Below are 22,802 nucleotides of genomic sequence, written 5' to 3'. Positions count from 1 at the left end.
TCTGCAAAATATCTTGGGGTCACAATTGACAACAAGCTATCTTGGAAACCACATTGTACGGACAGGGCTACGAAGGGTATGATGGCCCTGGCTGTCTGTAAAAGGGCGATTGGACCCACTTGGGGACTTAGACCTTCTACAGTGATGTGGATGTACAAAACCATTGTCCGACCGACAATGGAGTATGGAGCAGTGGTGTGGTGTAGTGCTTCGAAAGTCAAATGCCATATGAAACTCCTGGATAGGGTACAGAGGGTGGCAATGCTGTCGACCTCTGGAACCATGAGGAGTACTCCCTCTGCGAGTTTGGAGTGTCTATTCGGGCTTGAACCGATGGACATTCGGATTCAAAGAGACGCACTTTCAACAATGTATCGTCTGCAAGTGAACAACCAATGGTTGGGGTGGTATGGGAGGGGATTCAAAGGGCCTATGTCACACATGGACCTTTGCAATAACCTCTCTAGTAAAGTAACCGTTTGCGGGCCTGGGAAATCGGACCGTAAAAAGGCCTGTAGAGCGTGGGCTGAACAAGCACACAAATCTAGGTGGCAGGACACTCATCTGTGTAAGCAGACCAAACTCTTTCTTAAGGAGCCATACCAGGCAAACTTAGGGAACATTGTAAAATTAAACCGAAATTCACTGCGCCAACTGGTTCAGGTAATAACGGGGCATAATACTTTGAACTCACATCTGTATAATTTGAACCTGGTGTCGTCCCCTGGCTGCTTATGTGGACAGGGGAAGGAAACAGGGTATCACTTTATCACAGAGTGTGATTGTTTTGCGATGACCAGACTGGTAGTACTCGAAGGGATTTATCTGACCTCCGAGGAATTACTTGAAATGCCGTTTGCCAGGTTAGCAAGGTTTATTGCTAAGTCTGGAAGATTTTTAAACGATCGCGGATGGCAGAATTCGCAATATTAAACGCAAGTGTTCTTAGGGGAGTCGGCAATTAGCCTTAAATGCGCTACCGCCGCTGGCCTGGCTGTCTCTATTAATGAGTAGTCTGGTCACCCCACATAGTACATACATACATACAAGATCAAAAGCTCCAGCCGAAGATCAAAGATCAAGATATTATCTTGATCTTGATCTGCTATCTGAGATAATGATCTTGCCCACCTCTGATTTTATATAAATTTCGTACGGTATTACGATGTCTGCTGATAAATTACCAGCAGGTATTTTACGTGTAAATCTCAGACATCCATGGGACTAATTTTATTTTGTTCAGCACAAAAAATAAGCATACCCAGATTTTTGAATTTTTCATAAGGCGCTAATTTGAGCGCGAGACGCGAGTTTTAAACGATTTATCCAAAGCTTCGGGTTTTCAAAATTCTGGAAACTTTCGAAATTTAGCGCGAAGGACACCAGGGTGATTTAAAGGGCGATTTTGGGGTGGCCACGGGTTTTTATTCTTTAATTTCGAAGATTATTATAGGGTAATAATAAATAAACAACGTACTTGAAAAAATATTTCCAAAACGGTTATAAATCTCTGAATACAGCTAATTTTGGAAATGAAGGTACTTACATAAGGTTAATAAAAAATCCAATCCTAATCCATCATCTCATAGGGGAAACAAAATATTTAAATATAGATAGGCCAAATTTATTTGATTATTTAAATTTGTTTATTTATTTATTTACTTTCGAGATTTTTAGTTAAAAAACTGGAACATCCGAAATTTTCCAAATAACAGTAATAACCTTTCTAATTTAAATTTTCCAACGAATTAAAAAATTCGACAGTATAAATATATTTTCAGACTTGACTTAATACAAAATTTTCTAATATACCAATAAAGAATTTTTCATTTATGATAATGATACAATTTACTCGAAAATTTTAAATTTGCAGGAGTTTTATATGCTAATAAATTCATTCAAAAATATCACTTTTTATTTTTTCCTGAAAGGTTTTCGAAGCACGAAAAGTTACAATGAAGTATAAATCCTGACATTGCTAAACTAAAATGTTTCCCCATTAACGTCAAACTGGTATTAGGAAATCCGGCGTGCAAATCAGGCGCAGACTTGCATGACTAACTAATTGTCCTCTACGAGTTGCATTGCATCGACTCATTTTTATCTTTCATTTACGATAAGACCTCACATGACGTATTTTACGCCTGACAACTGAATTATGCCGTTGTCACTACCCATTCCGCGTGATGATTTGATAAAACTTACCAATTTGCATTCGTGTCTTACAACAATAAATGACGGATAACCCCAACTTTGTTGGGGTTGTCCCCAACCAAAGTTGCTTTACCGTTGCTCCTTATTATTGCTGATCACGTGCAATTTATAATTATTACCTTACGTCAAATCCAGACCAAGTCAACTAAATGATTCTCTCTACACCCGTGACATGGTTATCTCATGCTGGCCTTAGAAATATTTATGTGGATATGTATGCATAAAAAACGAACTGATTCCCGTCGTCGTCAGATCCCATGACTATGTTGTAAACGAATTTATACTTGTACGTTCAGGTTCAATGTCAATCTTTCAGGCTTATCATGTTACGGGATTAGTTTACTTTGGAAAAGTTTCATATATATAGTGAGGAGAACTAGTCACAAATTATACAAATTCTACTAATCATAGTAATTATAATACATTACTTAAGGATTTCCGAAAATTATTAACAATTTTCTAATCGCTCATAATCTCATCTTTCAATTCGAAATGGCATCCCAAACTAAACACCTGGTTGAAATTACTCCCGAACAAATCCAAGAATTTAAAAACCTTGCCAAGGAGCAAGAAAAAACTTTCCTCTCGGAGGACGCCATAGTCGATACCGTCGAGCATGTCGACGTTTCCCACTTGTACCAGAGAATAGAAGTTAAAGGGGTCAGCATCAACTACGTGAAAGTTGGAACTGGGGAAAAACCAGTTTTGCTAATGTGCGGAAGTGTTGGTAAGTCCTTCACCAATTTAAATTTTAAAAAACTTGTTCATCAATATCATAATTGTTCACAGGATCTCTTGCTTCGGATTTTGGACCCATCTTACAAAAGTTCAACTTGGACAAGTTCACCGTTGTTGCGTGGGATTATCCAGGCATGGAAACTATACATGATTTCCGAGCTTAGCTTAACAATTTTTAATTGATTCATAATTTCGTTAAGGTGCTGGTAAGAGCATTCCACCTGAAAGAGATTTCTCTTCGAAAGAGTCCTTCCTCCATGGTGACATTGAATTTGCAAAAATTCTTATGCAGGTAAATATTTAGCTAAAACCACAATACTGATTATATAAGAATCCAATCATAATTTTAAATCCCACTCATTAATTAAGAAACTTGGGTACCCAAAATTTTCCATTCTTGGCTGGTGTGGTGGTGGTACGGAAGCTTTAATGATGGCAGGAAAGTACCCGGAAGTAATCGAATCTTTAATTTCCATCAATTCGAAGGCATTCTTTGGACACGAAGACATGGCCTTTTATAATCGTAAGGATGCATTATTTTAACGATTTGAAATCAGTTTTCTCAAAATCCTATCTTGCCCCTCTAGTCATGTCGGATATTAGCAACTGGTCCGAACTGGCACGCAGTTCCATGGTCAAAGTTTACGGGGAGGAATATTTCTTCAAATGCTGGATGTCACTGATAACTCTGTACAAACGGATTTATGACGAGGAGGAAGGCAACTTGTGCACGGAGTTCTTGTCTAAAATCAAGTGTCCGACCTTACTCGTGCATGGACAACTTGACCCCGTCGCCCCAGTGCGACACGTCCACTTTATTAAGGAGAGGATTCCGCATGCAAAGTAAGTTGGACTTGGATAAATTCGAGTTTCATTGTTAATAAATGGGACCTATTTTTTTAGGGTGCACATCATGGAGAAAGGGAAACACAATTTGCACCTTCGCTATCCCGAAGAGTTTTTGGCTATCGTGGAGCAATTTTTATTGGAGTTATCATAACTGTAATCTTACGTTCACTTGATGTGTCTGACATGACGAATAAAATTGATTTTCCTGCTTGTATTATTTGGTCACAATTTACATGGTATTATTTTATAAGTGGATTTGCTAAATTGTCATTCTATGTATTTACTATTTGTTTATCTTCTACCCGGTACCCTGTACATATGTAAATCAAATAAATTCAATAGATTAAATAAATGGCAAAATGTAACTTTTGCAATTATACATTACTCAATATATACATATACATAAATAATTGCATGCATATACATATGTACATACATCTTCATCACCGGGCTACCGAAGGGCTGTACTAGGGAATCTTCCAGTTATCTGGTTTTTATAACATTTTTGAATTTCTCCTAATTCTTGCAGGACAATAAGCAAAAATAGCGTCATGGTGTTTACTGAGTCGACGATTAAGCACTTCAACTTAAAGAAATTTAAAAGCTGCTAGTATTTTAAATAAATAAATATTCATAAAAATTGATATTGTTTATGTGCTTATTTAATTGACCATTTCGTCCAAAAATTTTAAAATTCAAATACACTTTGTACATATAGACTTAGCCCACGAATTGAGGAAGCGTTGGTTGGCCAGGTGCAAATTCCACGGATGTTTTGCACTTTTGCAAGCACAAAGGAATGAGCACCTCGTGAACTCAAGTTAAGACGAAGATAACGCTCGGGTTGAACCTGCACCTGTCGACTCTTTAGCTCATTCCAGTCTTAATTTTGCTCCAAAAATACACTGATGCTCAAGCCACGCCAAAAGGTCAAGTGAGCGTTACTTGGGCTGAAGGTGGGTATAAAAGCAGATGAGGCTGACCCGATCCCTTCACTTCTCGTCAAATCTTCCTTAAGGCAGCTTCTCATCTTCCGCTCAACTTTTCTTAAAACCTTTTTCAAAGTTTCCGAAATAATATTTCCAAAAAGCAATCTCGTTTCAAGAGTCAAACCAACCAAGAAAATTTGCAGAAAGCATGGCAATGTCTAGTAGAAAGTTGGGGAACGAATATTCTGAGGAATTTCAACGCGAACTTTCATGGATTTGGAAAATGTTGGAGAATAGAAATGTGACGGAAATCTCAGCCAAAGAGGTAATTATTTTCTATTCGATATTTATCAGGGACATTATTAAGTTTGTCGCATTATAATTCCGCATGAAACAAACGGACATAAAAATTGTTGATTTTTGCTAAATAATTACATTTTGTTATTTGTAGGACATCCCACTCGACTTGTCACCCGTGAAGAACTCATCGGAGAATTCTTCAAATGGATCGCCATCTCCACCCGCAGCAGAATCCTCGTCATCGTTCCAACCTATTTTTTTCACTGGTTCAACCCCATTTCCGGCAGTAGCTCCTTCTTCTCCTCAGAAATTCAACCCCATCGTCGGCACAGCGGTCAAATTTTCGCCATCGCCAGCTCCGCGGTCATCTGGGTTCCGCCCACTGCCAATAAACATTCTGCCAGACACGAGCAATTTATGGGAAACGGAAAAATCCAATTTGCTGAGCAATTATGTTGGACGCGTGGACAGACCGGTCCCCATTTACACTCACCCGGCCGTCGTTGGAGAGCGGACGTTTGAGAAAATCGTCCCCCAGACCAATTACGTCCTCCAAAAGGCAGATGGTCGCCCAAACATTGCCAAGGAAGAGGTTTATTTCTATTTACTCCCGGACAAATCTCAATCAGTGAGCGCAGATGAATCGGTAAGATTACAATTATTTAACTAAACCCCAATCTCATTAAACGCAAAGTAAATCGCTGAAAATCTCCTCTGTATTTCGAACCCATAAATTCTTGATAATTTCGATGGGTTTGCTTTTTTCTCCCACAGACCACATCTACAGTGTCGGACAGATGTCTACGTCCACATAGTCGCGTCAATTTCATTTTCAAATTGTCACTGAACTACTGAACCAATTTTCATCATTGATATATCAAATTCTCACAAATTTAACGTAATTTCATAAAACATATGAGTTATTTCTGAAAATTCTGGGAAAACTGAGAATCATAGTGCAGAGCGAGAGAGGATGAAATTTGAGCGGACAAAAGTCTACGTCCACTTCACTTTAATTGTCAACAACAAAAATCTCTCCAATTTATAAAATCAGGTAACTTAATAAATCTATCAATAACATATGCCGCATTAATTTTTAAATAATTTTCTTCCAGAAAAATATGATGGCGTCGACACGCAAGGAAATTCCTATCGCTATTCGAGATCTTGTCATTCAGGACTGGAAGGGTGGACAAAAAGGGGGGCTGTCGCAGAGACAAATAGGGACCAAGTATAAATTAGCAAGGACAACCATCCAGACAATCATTAAGAACTTTAGAGCTAATGGTTCAGTCCAAAACAAGGTCAGAAGTGGTCGAAAACCGATTTTGGCTCACCGAGAAGTACGCCACGTGCTCAACAAAGTCAACGTTACACCCTCACTTAGTGCTCCAAAGCTATCTACCGAGATCAAGGAGATGTTCGGCAAACAGGTTAGTCCTATGACCATCCAAAGAACACTGAATAAGGGAAATTTGAAATCCCACAGAGCAGTCCGGAAGCCTCTTATTGTACCGAGGAATGCAACCAAACGAGTGAAGTTTGCCAGAGACCACATTTCCTAGCCACAAACATTCTGGGACATATTTTATGGACTGACGAGTCAAAGTTCAATGTCTTTGGGTCAGATGGGCGTCGTAGAGTGTGGAGATATCCAAAAGAAGCTTTGAATCCAAAAAATCTCAACCCCACAGTTAAGCACGGCGGCGGGTCGGTAATGGTGTGGGGATGCATGGCTTCAAGTGGGGCAGGAAAAATGGAATTTGTTGACGGAATTATGGACCAATACAAGTACCAGGGAATACTTGACCGTAATATCCAGGAATCTGTTCGAAAACTTGGACTTGGACGACGATTTGCCTTCCAACAAGACAACGATCCGAAACACTCTGCCACGTCCACCATGGAATACTTCAAGAAAAAAAAATTCCGAAGCTAGAATGGCCTCCCCAATCTCCAGACTTGAATCCCATTGAGCATCTGTGGGACCACATTGAAAGAGAAATAAGAAAAAAATCTTTTTCAGGAATTCCGGGCCTAAAATCCAGAATTCGTGAAGTTTGGGAAACCATTTCTGAAGATGTGACCAAGAATTTGGTAAACTCTATGACTCGACGCCTTGAAGCCGTCCTTAAAGCGAACGGAGGCCCAACCAAATATTAAAAATTAATTGTTATAACATTCCTTATAAATTACAGTTTTTTTTGTATGTTTTCTCTGACTGGACGTTGATTTTTGTCCATCCAATTGTTTTCATTTTGAATTAAAATACATCTCTGGCCTAAAATAAATTTTTTAGCGGAAAACTAAGAATGTGCTATGAAATTACGTTAAATTTGTGAGAATTTGATATATCAATGATGAAAATTGGTTCAGTAGTTCAGTGACAATTTGAAAATGAAATTGACGCGACTATGTGGACGTAGACATCTGTCCGACACTGCAAGGAAACGATGCTCAAAGTATGTGGCAAAATCACTCACGCCTCTGGACAAAGCAGTTCCGTCGAGATGCAAAAGTTGGACCACAGCCCCGGATTTCGTTGCTCCTTCGTCCCACCTTTTCCTGGAAAATACTCTGCCAAACTTTTCCACTGTCCGAACGGCATTGTTGAAGATGTTGACGTCGGAATTGACAGCAAACAACTCTGCCCTGCCATCCAGTTGGACGTGTCAAGGAATTATTCCTCGGATGCTCGGAACCCGTCCCAACCGATGATCAGGCTGGGCGACAATGGCTTCAAGTATTGGGGCATCACCGTTAATCACTATGCAGATCGGGTAATTCCTCATTTATTTCCCATGTATCCAATTTTCATGAAATTTCATCATTAGAATTATCCTGAAATTGTGTACTTTTTCACTTTTATGCAGTTTTACGTTACGGATCGTGAAGAAAGCGACGTCATCGTCATCGATTCGACCACAAGCAAAATAATCAAACGTTTCGGTGGGCGTCAGTCCAGCCATGGATTTCACGACGGTCAATTATACCGACCAAGCGGGATTTCGGTTGACCATGTCAACAATCGACTTCTCGTCTGCGACAAGGATCACCACCGCATCTGCATGTACTCGATGGACGGACTATTCGTATCCTCATTTGGCACGAAAGGTATATAAATCGCAGTTTGAAATTGCTTATTCTCACTCCTGTTTTTATAAATCATTTGACACATTACGACATCGTATGATTCTGAAAACAGGTTACGGTCCTGGAGAATTCACCTACCCGTGGGATGTCGATGCTTCTTCTGACGGGAAGATGATTGCAGTTTCGGATTCGTAAAATCACAGGGTCCAAGTATTTGATCGTTTTGGAAATTATTTGGCGAAATTTTCCGTTTTTGAGAAAAATCCCTACGGGTACAAAAAGTTGTTTGAGTATCCGCGCGGAGTTAAGATGGTGAGTTGATATTATATAATTTGTGGGAATTAGAATTTACATGGCAGAATTTGTGTATAATTTGCCTTCCTACATAAAACGACCCTCGTCAAATTTTATGGCTGCAGGTCGCTACATCTTTGCCACGGACTTTAACACGAGTAGCATTATGCGAATCGAGGTGGCTTCAGGGGAGCTTAAAACGATGGGAAGGCAGGGATCGAAGTGTCGTTTGCAAGGCGTGACCGTGGACGAAATGGAAAATATTCTGACCTGCGACTCTCGTCACGATTGTCTTCGCGTCAGCTCGGAGGACGGAACTCTGCTCCATACTCTGCGCCACGTGGGAAAAAATCGACTCGGCGTTCCTGTCGACGCCTGCATCACGAGAGATGGACACGTCGCCACGCTCACTTTGAAAGGAGAAATTTATTTTATTTAGAACATTTTAGTATTTCGGAAAAATGATGTGTCGTATTGCTCGATTGTTTCAGTTCCTGTACAATTATTATGTGATTGTATTTAGTACAAATTTAAGTTATATTTTGTATTTATCAGAGCGGAAGTTTTTATGACGGTAATATTAGTATGTTATCTTGTAAAACACATAGTATAAATATGTGATGCATAATATGTCAGGGTGGGTTGAAAAATATTGTAAAATTATGAGTATATTTTGCAACTTGTTGTTCTTATAATGAAGCGGATTTCATTAAATGTATGTAGATATATATTAATAAATACCAATTTTACATTCTAATCGTTTACTATTGATCTCCACTTTTAATTTTGCACTAGTTGCATCCAATCGCAAATTCATTTTGTTTTATCATAAAAATCGATACTGCCGGTCATAGTGTTCATACTCATATTTTGTTGTATAATTTCATCGTGATTAGGACTTCGGCGTAAATACTTAAAGGATTATTCCACAATTTCTGCTCTGAGTATTTTTCACTAAATTGCCCCTACGAATTTTATATGACCTATAAATGGTTTACTAATGATGAATCGTAAGAAGCAATGCGAAAGGAGGGATAGGATGAAAAATATAGATAAATTTGTAGAATGGTGTTGATAGCTGATCAAAGTAAATGAACTAGTCGTACGTAGTAATCTTCAAAAATTACTGCGAAGAATTTATTATTGCTTTCACTTCATGGACTAGAGCAAATAGGATTTGTTAAAATGTCAATTTGTTAATAAGGTAATAAGCAGACATCAATTTCAAATCATGTATACGCATACATACGATATCGATTCAATTCCGCAAATTGAAACTCACTACCCCATCGATCCTTGCAACAGGGCTACGTCAATGTTAGGAAATAGTTTGGCCAGCCTCCCCAGCAAACAAGCTCGTTGACCTTCCGTTCCCCAGTTTAAAAGTTCCATAGAAAACTCCTTGATCTGCGGAATGACGACGTCCTTCCCGAAGTTAGCAAAAAATATATCGTTGTATCGAGTATATCCGCCACAAAGTTTGAGCTCGAGACGAAACATGCTTGGAAATGTTTTAGAAAATAATGCTTCCCCGCCCTGGTTAAGAATTGTGTTATGTTGTTATTCTCAAATCCATAGAAAAAAGTGCTCCTTCACAGAAAAAAATGTCACCTTCAGAATTTTTGTCACGTTCATATAATCCAGAAATGATAAATCCTCCAATGTCGCTAACGAACCGTAATGCTTCAACATTCCGGGACTGTATTTTCGCGATCCAATCATCAAGTGAACGGGCACTGTGATCAAAAATTATTATGTATAATTATCGAAAGTTTAATTTGCATACAAATTTCTACAGAGTCTCACATTTCCCAACTACGTATGCAAACCACTCTAATGCCGGCATACACGGAAATTCAAACGTACTTGGCGCCCGGGAAGCTTTCGTAGTTCCAGTGCTAACTTCCACTTTTAATACTTTCAAAGTTTTTGCATATTTCGCTAGCACTTCTTTCAAAAGAGGTAAATCGTCCCACCCGACCACTCCCACTTTCAGCACGTTCAAAAATGCCCCCTGCAACACTAACTGTTTCAAAATTTTACTCCCGCCATACATCAACTGTACGTCGCGTAATCTTCTCAATTTCCAAGTCTCAATTTCCCTCAGAACTTCCGCCCCAATTTCTGATTTCTTTGATTTATCAAAAATCTCAACCTGCCTCAGATTCGGGGGATGGTCTTGCATCGATAAGAAAACTGAGAAAAGCGGTCCCAAGAAACGTTTCGCCTGCTTTTTGGAAATATTCGCAAAAACAAAAGCCACAGTTTTGAGATGGTATAAATTTCCTTTTCCTAACAAGATGCCGTCATCACTTAATATTTTTCCCGCCTTTGCTAACGGTCCTAGCACGATTTCTAACGTTTCCAGGTGGGGGAGTAGATTCAGTAGGCTTTTGATATATTGAAGATTAGTATTGCCCAGAATCACTCGGAGAAACCGGATCTTGACAAAATGGTGAGTTTGTATCGAGTAAAAGAACTTGAGGATGAGGGCGTTGTTTTTCAAGGAATTGGCGTCCGAAACGTCGTGACATATGGCGTAGCTGGAGTGGAGAAACGTGTCGTCCGCTTTTTGCAGTACGTCGCAATAGGAGAGAAGGATTCTGTGATTGACTTTGATGAAGGAGAGGCGTCGCATGGTTTGAATCGAGTTACGCTGCCAGGCATGCGACACGAGACGAATGTTCTTCACCTCATTAAGACACAGGTACGAAAAGACTTTGGACATAATCTGAGATCAAGTTAAAAACTATGAAAGTCAAATTTAAATATATTTAAATATAACTGGCACAACTTACCAAAGGATTTTCAAGGACGCTACGAGCCAAGTAGGCGTCATTATCAAGAACGAGGGTGGACAAGTCGTAGTTAAAATCCATAATTCTATAATTTGATAACTATTACAAGTAAATATTTTTTGATGAATGAATAAATAGTATCCGCTTAAAAATATATGTGAGGGCGTAAATAATTTGTGGTATAATTTATCCAAGTCAGGCCCAGGTAATGAACGCTATTGAACTTCAACTGGATTCAAGTACGGATGGAACAACTGTAAAGATAAGATAACGTCTTTCCCGACTGGGTAACTTATCCACAATATTGCATAAGTATATAGTATTTATGTATACTAAATTGTGTATATGCGTCAATAACTAACCAATTTTCCACATTATCAATCATACTCCGAGCCAATTCGGTAACACACGTCAAACTAGAGACGCTTTTAGTTGTGTGGTATTTATTAACCTGACAGTTTAATATGAATGATACATAGTCTCATAATCAGTTCGTCAAGTAATAGTACCCATGTATGTATCATTGTTGTGCGTATTTATGTATGGCACTACACTTACACCTGTCAATCTGCACAATAGCAATCGCAAATTGACCATTGAAATTATGTAAATAGAAGTGTGTCATCATACTATTTAAATCAGATAGTATGCACGTGCTAAGGATATGCCATTTGTTTAAAAACTTATCAAGTCCACTCTAAAGTTCTTGACTACATACGCAGTGTATTGTGTATATATCTGCTAATTACTTAATAAGTTTTGATAATACTTACATGCGTGGAAATAGTTAGTTCGACGAATCATGTTTTTAGTAAAGCAAAGCCAAATTTATGTGCTAAAAATAATTCATATCTCTTGCGCGAGAATAATGAATGGTAAGTTTATATTTAGATTAGAAGACAATTACTTAGCAGATTTCTTTTCAAGCTTTTGAAGCCGCCCGCATATACATGAATGCATATAAGCTGGCCAGATAATTAATATAAATCAGTGGAATATTTATTTTCGAGATATGCCAATTCCCAGCCCTAAATAATTTGTGTCATTCCCATAATTATATTTATGCTGATGAATTTATAATTTTATTAATTGATCGAATAATACATAGTTCAAATTTCCAAAAAAATCGTCTGAATTTAGCGAAACTGTCCAAGCTATTATGGAAAACTGATCGTATTTCCTGCACCGGCTCTAACCACGGCAGCAACTTGTGCCAATTCCTCCATCTCATATGAATACGGAGGATTGGTGAACGAACCTTCTTGTGTAATATTTGGCTCCGAATCCCCCCAATCGTTCTCCCTCTCGACAGCGAAACCTTCTTGACTTGAGTCCAAATCCGTGGTCAACGGGGTCTTAACGTCGATAAAGATGTTCCTCTCCACCAAGACTTGAGCCCCCATGCGACTATTAATTCCGGAAGTATCCACCCTTTCGTACAGATTGTTGTAAATATGGCCCGTGCCGAAACGAAGCGATGGAAGGCGAGAGCCAACATCGGTGAACCAATTGTTGTTGTAAGTAATGTGGAGCTGCATAAAAACGTAGTTGCGTTAGTATTAAAGTATTAATAAACTGAAGTTTGTAGTGGTTTTTAATTACCTTTCCCGTATCTTCACCCGCATTACTATCCGAATGTCCGACCAAACTTGTTTTGTACGAATCGTGGAACTTGTTCCAAGAAACAGTGACCCAATCAGCGGCGTGCTTGATATCAAGTTGTCCATCATAGTAATCTTTGCCGTGTTCTCGGTCGGCGAAGAATTCGTTGTGGTCGACCCAAACGTTGGTGGCTTCATCGATGGAGACGCCATCATCGGGGGCAATCGAATAGGAGATTTGGAGTCCGCGGACAATAACATTTTGTACGCGACGGATGTAGAATCCAGATCCGGTCACTCCAGCGCCTGGGCTGGCACCAAGAATCGTCTTGTTGGAACCAGGTCGGACCACGTCGGAAAGTGTGATTAGAGAAGTGATCTTAACAATTCGGGGGTCGTTTCCGGTAACTGCGGCGACCAGCTCGGCTTCCGTGGATACGTAAACCGTTTCTCCGCCTTGACCGCCTGCCGAATAGATAAATGAAGTTAAAAATCTAGAAATTTCTAATATTTTTGACATGTAAAATCTACCTGTGGTTCCGCCATTGAGCGTGGCGTACCCACTGATCGCGTTCCATTGAGCGTTGGAAAAGGACCCACACGCCAACAGGAGACCCAAACTCAGAAAAAGCTTCATTTTGCTTGCTTAATTATGGTTTCAATTCAATTACTCTTTGTCGAATGATTTAAGACTCGCAGAACTCGAGCTATTTGTACCCAGCGGACTCGACTGAAAAGTGTGATTGGGAGCATTTTTTATGTCATGGAATGTTTTGCACACGGTCATGATATCATGCTTAAAATGTAATAATTTGAGGGTAGAAGGTGTGCAAAACATTGTTGGTTAAAAATAAATGGGGTGATCTACTTATCAACAACTTGAGGGGGAATCAATCACTGTCCAGAATAATGAACCAGTTACACACCATAAAAGAGACTGTCATAGGAAGGGTGCGTGACAAGTAGGTTGGGCAAGTCAGGGTTACGTTCTTCTTACCTTTTCGTTACTGAGTTTTCTTCAGGGTAGTTTTTCTTCGTCACTGAGGAAGAAAAGGAGGTCCTGGTCCTGAGATTCACGCACATAATAAAAAAAAATCTCAGTGAAAACTGAATAATTTAAAGTGAAACCACCGAGATTTTGTACACCAGAACTATGATTTACATTTAGCTAAAAAAATAAATTTAAGACAAAAATGTGCAAGATGATGTCATTTTTAATCATTTTTTAGTTTGCATTTAAGTAAGTAAAATAAAATGTCTTATATACCGACGGTCGGTGACATGGTCGACAACCGACCAAATTATTATTTTGAAGGACCCAGTATGTAGGGTGACGTGACCCTCGCCGATTTTTGAAAATGGCCGTAGAAATTGGCATGCTGATGCAGGGTTAGATCAGTTTAACAAATATGAAATAAATCTTTATTTGTCAGGAGTTTTTTGTCAGGGGGATCAAGTAGGGTCGCCCCCTCTGGTTTTTGAAATCGGTCGAAGAAGTACCAATTTTTGCCTGATTGATTATGATAGCATTTTCGACAATTACGAACAGTAGTTGGTACATATGACAAAACTTATCCTTAGAAGTTGGCAGTAACCCTGACTAAATATAGGTAAACACTGCACACTTTAGGCTTAATATTTGAAATGTTTTGCGCACGACGATGGAGATACACCACGCTTAATATGTTCGCACTACCTCATATTTCGTGTTCAGTTTCATTGGTCAAACAAACATCATAAATAAATGAAATTATTACTTATCAACAAATTAGTACGAATCGATCATTGTCGAGAATAGTACAAGCCTGTCGAGTATAAACATAGTCATGGGATTGGGGTATGACAAGGGGTATGATTGGGGGGTCATGGCTTAAAATTCATTTGTATATTAATTATATTTTGATGCAGGTTAATTGAAAGTTTTGGGCTCAGCTTGCTGAATTTTTTTCGCAATTGGTACTTATCAGCAGAATTAGTGTTTTAGATTGGTTTATTGAGTGCATTTTTTCATGTTTTGGAATGTTTTGCACACGGTAACTGGTGCTATGATTCGAATATGTGCATACATACTTATGCACGTTGTAAATGAAAAATGAGTCACAAAGTCAGTAAACCTAAAGCTAGTACTTATCCATGCAACACAGAGTGAAATGAGATCAAGTGCTCTTATTTGCACCAACCCATTCAATTGTTCAATAAACAAGGTCCCAAAAAATGGGAAATCTTAGTGAGGCAGTGCAATCTCAACTAAGAAATAAAATTAGATTGCAGAATTTTTGAATCACCGCTCTCGGAAGTATATCCCATTAATAATGGTCCATTATATTAGATCTCAGTTAATTTAGCACATTTCTCTTTCACTAGTAAAAACGCAAGATTCTCAAATTAAGATTGGAGAATCCATGCTTATGCAAAGTAAAATTTACAGTGCATCCAATAAAAATGATATTGAGAGCGGTGATGCAAAAATTCTGCAATCTAATTTTATTTCTTAGTTGAGATTGCACTGCCTCACTAAGATTTCCCATTTTTTGGGACCTTGTTTATTTAAAACTTGTAATTGGTTGTCAACGACATTATTTCACTGCAGCACCGCCATTATATTTGCATCAAGAGTAATTTGACCAAATTTTTGGTTTTCAAAATTGAATAACATCGTAATTTCTTAACCGATTTCGGTTAACTTGGTCTTAAAATGATCAGAAGGAATCAGCGTAACTTTTTCCAATAATTTAGAATACTGTGATGCTCCAAAATGGAACTGTGGATAGAAATGTGACTCGGAGTGCAAATTTTTGCCCCTTGTCGCCCATAACTAGACCAAAAATCAAGATATCTCTTAGTCGGATCAGAAATCGTTTTCATATTCCGTAACAATGATCTGTGCAAAATTTCATCAAAATCGGTTGAGAAATGGCCGAGAAATAGAATTATTTCACTTTTTTGGGGTGGGGTAAATGCATACTTAGTAAATTTTTTTCGTTGTTAGGTATTTGCCTCACTAAGAAAAAGGAAGTCGTGTCAAATTAATCCATCATTTCATATCATAATATGTAAGGTTCACGCGGCTTTGTGATTACAAATTAACACTCGTCGTAGTCGCCCATGTTTGCTTGTACCCGTTAGTCGTTCATCAATATGGCGAAATCCAGACTTTTCCGAAAACGATCCACTGACGATTTCTAAATATTTCGGCCGAGCTTGTCAAGTCGTAAATACTGGAGGCGTTGGGGCGACCGGTATTCTGACCCCACGCTTAGAGAGCGAACGAGCACGAGGACATATGAAGCAGGATGGGTACGTATTTAGCAGTAAATTAAGCAAAAATTATCTTAAACAATTATCTTAAACAACTGTTCAATAAATTAGCCCATCCTATAGTTGATAAATATTGGTCTCGATTTCACCGTGGCGTAATGGAGCTATTTTCCAGAGACGGAGGAATGCATGCTCAGAAACCGTCTAACCGGTGTAACGTTTCAAGACAGTTCTACCAAATACGCAATTGGAAGTAATGGAGGAAACCCTACGAATCAAGCTGTTGCTCACCTTCCACACCCAATTCGACGTATTATGCGTCTTAAGTACAGGGCTAGGAATACATAACTGGGGTGGTAAATTGATTTATCTTCATAAAAATTGTGCATGACATTTACCTATGTACATATCTATCTACCTATGTATGCACATATTCACAATTACACGTAACTACAAATTGTCACAATGGGACTGACGGGATGGGATGTGGACTTGTGCCGATATTATCATTCAATAAAAATGTATAATTTGCAAGACTAATCCTAAGTTGTTGCAAAAATGTAATAATGAAATAAATACATACCTGACAAAATTACTTAATTTGGTTACAATGACCGAATTCATACATCCTCATCACCTTGATAGCATTACAACTTTTTCGGAAATGGTTTATTTTTCTCATTAAAAAATACTTAATAGGAGGAGAGTTTCACTACATACATATTTGCCCGGATAAGTGTTTTTTTAATGTCATGGTCACATTTGAAGCCGCCGTACCAATGTTTTAGCTGGCTACTTATGTATCGATTTCTATATTCTTTGATAAACCTGCTGCCATTAGCATGTTGCTAATGTACCCTGTACTCTCGTGCTAAAATCCAGGTCTCAATAAAAAACATCTAAATATGTAAAATTATATTATAGCCATCCAAGAGTATGTTTATTTGATAATAAATAAACGGTTGTACAAATTGATTTCTCATTACATGACTTATTCAATATATTAATTAGTAGACATACAAAATTCTTAATTACAGGTCGCTTAGCACTGGTCACAAGACATCGTCCCAACTTAAGTTACATAATACTAACAATAAAATTGTCTACCTTAGAGAATAATGACATAATATTTATAGTACGACACCTCCCTTAAATTCATTTAATAACAGTACGGGTTATTTCTTGCGTTCCAAAATCCATTGTACTTGCACCCAGGAGAGATTCCGTATCCGTAATTGCAACAATAAGCCGTCCAAGATCCTCCCCCATAACCTCCGTAATTATTGTACCCATAGCCGTAACCTCCCCCTCGTCGCACTCTAGTCAGAGGGGACGCAAGTGATGGTTCTTCTTGTACGTCGTCAAGTTTTAATTCCTCCACATTCGAAGTTTCTTGGACTTTGGGCAAAGTCTCAGGCGAAATTTTAACTGATTTTCCGTGACATTGTTCAATACTCACGATCGCAACGATCAAACACTGAAATTCAGAGGTTTAATCATTAATATTATTATCAAATAACTGGTAAATTAAAAAAGTTATTCACAACTTACCACCACGAACGAGAGATTAATGTTATGAAGATGAGGCATTTTGATTTCGAATAATTTTGAAATGGCCAACTGGTCAAGACTCAAATTCTAATGATCCAAATGATAACAATGTGAAGGTATTTATGGGTACGAAGCACCCGATATTTGCGTCATTACCACGTACATTTCTTACATAACTAAGACCGAATAAAAAGATTTTTTTGTATTCAAGCCGTCACGTTTTTTACGCATTTTATTCACAAGATTGTGAAGAATTGTATAATTTTTTTTCTTTCTCTCTTTTGCTCGGTTTGAAAATGTGTCTGGTCATGCTTCATCTTGTGACGACAGTCGTTGTCCTTTCTCTGCTAGAAATGATTATTTATTCGACAGGGGAGGCAGTGACGCATTTGTCTGATATGCATGCACATATCTACTATCCAGTGTCAGAATGTATATATGCATACATATATCAACTTATTCACTGGACACAAATGCGACAATAGTCTACAATAGTATTCCACACTTAGATTTGGAATTAATTGAAGTCTATGTACATATGTATGTAGTGTACACAATGCACTTACGAACATGAAAATTGAGCATCGTTATATCTATTTGTAGTAAATCAGTTATCGGTTTCAGTCCGGCTTAACTTATGCTTCAGTAAAATCAGATTTAGCTCAATCATTGCAAAAAGTATTTACATTTGCATACATACATTTGTACATAGATACCTCACTCGACTCGTGTGTATGAATACAGCCCCATGAAATAAATTGACGGACAAGGCCGTCTGATAAAAAAAGAAACTCCGTGCAACTTAAACTTGCATTTAGATATGTATGTACACAACCAAACTTCAAATATCACATTTACAACATATCTGCATACTTTGTCATGTTTTTATATTCCGTGCATTCGTACATATGACAATTATTTTGCAAAATGGAAGTCATCTCTAACTTTCATGCATGCTAAAGCTCATCCTCTTTTCCTTTTGGTGAATATGTACCTCCCATTTGCATTTTCCTAGTAATTACAAATATTTTGGCAAATATTTCTCACTTGTGACAATGTCGTTTCTGTACTCCATTATTCTCTATTTCATCATCATTCCTGCCTTCATCCTCCTCGTGATAAGATTCACAATTAGAAAATTACGTGGGAAAGTTGACCTCACGAATGAAGTTGACGTCAGCGGAAAGACGGTGATTGTTACCGGAGCGTCGGATGGGATTGGAAAAGTGACCGCGGAGGAATTTGCCGTCCGCGGAGCTAGAGTTATTTTGGCGTGCAGAAACTTGCAGAAGGCGGAACGAGCTGTGGCGGATATCCGCACGCGGACAACAAATGGAGAAATGGTAGAGTAAAGGAAATACTTATTATTCAATTTACTCTCATGTCTAAATATGCTCCAGATAATAATGCACCTCGATCTCTCATCACTCTCTTCCGTGAGAAAATTTTCATCGGAATTTATCGAAAAATATGGAGGTGGCCTATCCATCCTTGTCAACAATGCCGGAGTTCTTAATGCGGCCGGGAAGAGGAAGCTAACTGAGGACGGATTTGAAGAGGCATTCGGCGTCAACCATCTTGGTCACTTTCTCCTCACAAATCTACTCCTTCCCGAACTAGCAAAAGCTGGAGAAAAAAATCTTTCCGAACCCAGCCGCGTGGTTATCGTCTCATCCCTCGCACACACTTGGGGTTCACTCAACTTTAACGATTTAATGTATGAAAAAACTCCACTCGAGGATTGGCGAATGATGTCCAAACTTTATTCAAATTCAAAACTCGCCAATAATCTGTTCAATTTGGAACTCGCAAAGAGACTCAGATCCGGCAAGGTCAACGTTAATTGTTATGCTCTCTGCCCTGGAATTGTCGACACGAATATTGGCAAAGAAGATATGATGAACAATCCGCCACCAGTTTATGTAACAAAGATCTTGTTTCCTATATTTAAATGGGTCATTATGAAGGATTCAAAAGAGGTTTGTCTATTGATGGAGTTTTTGAGTTAGAGATTTATTTATTTTCAATTTGCACAAGTAATTACTTCATATTATATGATACGATTTATGACACAGGGTGCTGAAACAACAATGTACTGCTCCCTCAGCAAGTATTTGACGCATCAGAGCGGGGAAATGTACAGGAATTGTGAATTTTGGGACTACAGCAAGAGGCCCAAGCTTAGCGAGAAGGACGCCACAAAGTTGTGGGAAATGAGCGAAAAATTGGTCAAGTTGAACTAATATAAACTGTGACCTCAAACAGAGAAATTGTTATTACACACTTGCATGATTACAAAATATACTACATACATACAATCCATAAAGGTCACGATTGTTGATAAACAGAAACTTACAGTATTAAATATGCATATGTATGCAAAAATGCGAACCATAATATAAAGTAAATTCGCTCATACGAAGATAAAATTGTTCCATATTTGCAATGCGTCACCGAAGTACTTAGATATTTCTAATCTCGGTAAGTATTTACCGAGACTTGGACCAAGACCGTTAACTTGGCACTACAGAACTTCTGTTACACTGGCATGTGTAAATACATGCACGTATGTATGTACATATTTACTTACGTATTAATAACATGTATGTATGTACATTGTGCATACATGCACGCACACTTTCCGCATATGTATATGTTTAGATATGTATTTAAGTACATATGTACATATTAAAATGTTAATCAGGTTTCTTCATGAGAAAATGGTTCAAATGCTATAAATATCCTAGTTCAGGTTAAGTAAGGGTCCTCTCCAAATAATTCCGTTTTCTTATTACACTTTCTTCCCTTCAGTCTCTCTCGAATTCTTGTAAGGTCCATCTCAACGTGTCCTTACTAAATAAAATGTTCCCTTTCCACCAAAACGGATTGTTTCTTTTGACTATAACATTCACAGTAACGAGCATAATTTTTGCAACGGTAACACTCCCAGATTTTGCAGGTAAGAAACCTCGATTGAAACTCGGTTTAGCATAATTAATTCAAACACAATTAAAATATTTTAATAACTCTGATACCTTTTTGTAGACGTATATGTATTTTACTCAAATGGGGAACCTCGTGAATCAGCAAATGTAAAACAAAAACGTGAAGAAGATGATTCAGCTTTGGATTTACGAAATAAACTACTGGAACAAGAACACACTCTGCGTCAATTACGCATCAAAATAGAGCAACATACAGTTTCCAAGTCTGTTATGCATATGCTTTCAACACTTACAAGCAAAATGGATGAAAAGCATGACAAAAATTCATCACCTAAAATAACTTGGGTAGCAAGTTATGGATTCAATTATGTGTATATTAATGAGGGTTTTGTAAATGCTGGAATTCATTATAATGAAGAAGTTCACGTAATTCGAGCTTTGACTGCAAATGGGGCATTAATTCCGGGGAAAGCGATCAGAGGTCATTCGAAGGCATACGTTCCAACCGAAAATTTCCAAGAGTATGCCACTGATTATTTTGAGGTACATATTTAGTTAATTGTTTAACCCACAATTATCTCATGCACAGATTATTGTTTCAGATTCTAATAATTAAACCGCCCCAAGAAGTAAAATGGGTGCATAGCTGTGGCTTTATTCCGGAAAATGCGGTCATCGGGGGCTACACGTCGCAAAATGAAAAAATATACATTGGACGAGTTTCACACGAAGGAGAGATGTGTGGGTGCATTATTCCCAAGACTTGAACAACTCTGGGTAACTTGGGGAGGCAATGTCCACATTCATTTATGTTTCCATGTGTTAGTCTTTAAATGAGTGCGGATACATTTTTGGTGTTAACTCAGAAATTTAATAAATTGCATTTAATCCAAGTAATAAATGTGTTTTTAATTTAATTTTAAAAACATAAAGTCAAATTGACACATCACGTTAGCTTCAATTTCCTCTAACTGCAACTTCCAACGCCTTCTCCCTGCTTACACGAGGATAACCCTCAACATACGTGAGAATGGGTTCACCTGGGCTTCCCCACAAGGTTGCGACAACCCTGCACGTCGTGGAATTCGATGCATTTGCAGACCAGACATGAACGTCACCATCCTTTTCGTGGAAGGCTTCACCTGCCTTAATTACTCGACAGGGTTCCTCATTCACCTAATTAAAATTTGTCATTTTAGCAGAACCAAATTTCATCAGTTTAACTACTTTGCTTACAATCAAGTAGTTTGTGACCTCACCTGAAATAGGAATTCTCCTTCGAGCACGTATCCTACAACTGGACCGGGGTGCGTGTGGGGATCTGAGCCGACGTCGCCTGGTGGAAAGGTCAAGTGCACCACGGTGGCGACAATGTTTGGACCAGGTGTTATCAAAGCTTGTTCCATAACGATGGCCAAATTTGACTTGCTCGACGTGCAGCAGCCCCCATCTCGTAAATCTTTGCTGGGCGGATTGGACATCTTTTAATCCTCAAAAATCATAGGTTTTCAGTATTCCTCCGGTATGTTCCCATAAATATGTTAATATGTATATATGACAATAAACACTATTTTGCAAAAAAAATACTTACCTCAAAATCGTGAAGTTAAATCGGTTTTATTTTACATATGCTAGTCGTCCAGTCGTTTCCAGTCACAGAATGAGCACCGAACACGATGAAAGTGACCTTAACGAATGAATTTCATCATTTGTGGAAGATTGATATGTTCCAGAACATGATTTACATACGTATGTACATACATGTGATATACGAACATGTGAACGACCATGCCATCACTGTTAGCATGCAAAATTCTCCCTTGATTGATACTGATTAGCTAGGAACAGCATCATCATCTTCATGCAAAACACTTGTAACAAGTAATTCAAATAACACTGCCATTTGTCCACATTCTGTTGGTGCCCTAATCATGTACAGTCCAAACTCATGGACCGATAAACATGCATCTATCGTAGTACAATGTACATGCATGTTTTCCAATCATTAATTTATGAAGAATGCATTTTTAAGCTTCTTAATACCAAAAAAAGCGAAAAAAATTTAATTTGACTTGTCTCACTGCTTGACGTTAGGTCAAGAAGGTCACGTAGCGTAGCGGCTCACTACAGAATTTCGCCTCTTAGCTTAGACGATCATATTTGGATAAAAAATATCCAAAGGGGCTGTCCATAAATTACTTAGAGGGGGAGAGGGGGTCCAAGGCTCCAATC

General features: G+C 38.3%; 8 protein-coding genes across 9 annotated transcripts; 4 read left to right on the top strand and 4 right to left on the bottom strand.

Annotated features, from left to right (window-relative positions):
• Positions 1-1,883: 1,883 nt before the first annotated feature.
• Positions 1,884-4,161, top strand: LOC110849835 (valacyclovir hydrolase). The gene is made up of 6 exons (XM_022097294.2): positions 1,884-2,941; positions 3,004-3,084; positions 3,153-3,244; positions 3,322-3,475; positions 3,540-3,795; positions 3,856-4,161. The coding sequence occupies exons 1-6, from the start codon at positions 2,707-2,709 to the stop codon at positions 3,950-3,952; spliced, it is 915 nt and encodes a 304-aa protein (XP_021952986.1). The 5' UTR covers positions 1,884-2,706; the 3' UTR covers positions 3,953-4,161.
• A 647-nt stretch (positions 4,162-4,808) lies between these two features.
• LOC118435903 lies at positions 4,809-5,700 on the top strand. Its single transcript, XM_035852418.1, has 2 exons — positions 4,809-5,055; positions 5,182-5,700. The coding sequence occupies exons 1-2, from the start codon at positions 4,939-4,941 to the stop codon at positions 5,698-5,700; spliced, it is 636 nt and encodes a 211-aa protein (XP_035708311.1). The 5' UTR covers positions 4,809-4,938.
• A 1,744-nt stretch (positions 5,701-7,444) lies between these two features.
• LOC118435712 (protein lin-41-like) lies at positions 7,445-9,116 on the top strand. Its single transcript, XM_035852107.1, has 4 exons — positions 7,445-7,810; positions 7,904-8,144; positions 8,236-8,435; positions 8,543-9,116. Exons 1-3 carry the CDS (start codon positions 7,484-7,486, stop codon positions 8,316-8,318), a joined length of 651 nt encoding a protein of 216 aa, XP_035708000.1. The 5' UTR covers positions 7,445-7,483; the 3' UTR covers positions 8,319-8,435; positions 8,543-9,116.
• Positions 9,117-9,527: 411 nt separating this feature from the next.
• On the bottom strand, positions 9,528-11,463 carry LOC110850036. Its single transcript, XM_022097519.2, has 4 exons — positions 11,216-11,463; positions 10,224-11,148; positions 10,029-10,153; positions 9,528-9,953 (listed from the first exon to the last, which is right to left on the bottom strand). Exons 1-4 carry the CDS (start codon positions 11,294-11,296, stop codon positions 9,699-9,701), a joined length of 1,386 nt encoding a protein of 461 aa, XP_021953211.1. The 5' UTR covers positions 11,297-11,463; the 3' UTR covers positions 9,528-9,698.
• An 822-nt stretch (positions 11,464-12,285) lies between these two features.
• On the bottom strand, positions 12,286-13,527 carry LOC110850415 (pectate lyase A). The gene is made up of 3 exons (XM_022097848.2): positions 13,348-13,527; positions 12,818-13,281; positions 12,286-12,747 (listed from the first exon to the last, which is right to left on the bottom strand). The coding sequence occupies exons 1-3, from the start codon at positions 13,451-13,453 to the stop codon at positions 12,373-12,375; spliced, it is 945 nt and encodes a 314-aa protein (XP_021953540.1). The 5' UTR covers positions 13,454-13,527; the 3' UTR covers positions 12,286-12,372.
• Positions 13,528-16,982: 3,455 nt separating this feature from the next.
• LOC110849804 lies at positions 16,983-17,760 on the bottom strand. Its single transcript, XM_022097257.2, has 2 exons — positions 17,626-17,760; positions 16,983-17,551 (listed from the first exon to the last, which is right to left on the bottom strand). The coding sequence occupies exons 1-2, from the start codon at positions 17,662-17,664 to the stop codon at positions 17,234-17,236; spliced, it is 357 nt and encodes a 118-aa protein (XP_021952949.1). The 5' UTR covers positions 17,665-17,760; the 3' UTR covers positions 16,983-17,233.
• Positions 17,761-18,555: 795 nt separating this feature from the next.
• On the top strand, positions 18,556-20,507 carry LOC110849794 (retinol dehydrogenase 12). Its single transcript, XM_022097246.2, has 3 exons — positions 18,556-18,968; positions 19,026-19,604; positions 19,701-20,507. The coding sequence occupies exons 1-3, from the start codon at positions 18,681-18,683 to the stop codon at positions 19,866-19,868; spliced, it is 1,035 nt and encodes a 344-aa protein (XP_021952938.1). The 5' UTR covers positions 18,556-18,680; the 3' UTR covers positions 19,869-20,507.
• Positions 20,508-21,427: 920 nt separating this feature from the next.
• LOC110849722 lies at positions 21,428-22,301 on the bottom strand. Of its 2 annotated transcripts, none has more exons than XM_022097158.2 (3): positions 22,162-22,301; positions 21,830-22,060; positions 21,428-21,746 (listed from the first exon to the last, which is right to left on the bottom strand). In XM_022097158.2, the coding sequence occupies exons 2-3, from the start codon at positions 22,049-22,051 to the stop codon at positions 21,528-21,530; spliced, it is 441 nt and encodes a 146-aa protein (XP_021952850.1). In that variant the 5' UTR covers positions 22,052-22,060; positions 22,162-22,301; the 3' UTR covers positions 21,428-21,527. The 2 variants fall into 2 exon arrangements, with proteins under 2 accessions (XP_021952850.1, XP_021952851.1); XM_022097159.2 differs by having other exon boundaries at positions 21,830-22,051; positions 22,162-22,295.
• Between the last annotated feature and the right edge of the window lie 501 nt (positions 22,302-22,802).

The sequence above is a fragment of the Folsomia candida genome, unplaced genomic scaffold, assembly GCF_002217175.1.
Source record: "Folsomia candida strain VU population unplaced genomic scaffold, ASM221717v1 Fcan01_Sc005, whole genome shotgun sequence".
NCBI classification, from domain to species: Eukaryota; Metazoa; Arthropoda; class Collembola; order Entomobryomorpha; family Isotomidae; genus Folsomia; species Folsomia candida.
Note: the sequence above shows the minus strand (reverse complement) of the source record. Positions and strands in the feature narration are given on the sequence as shown.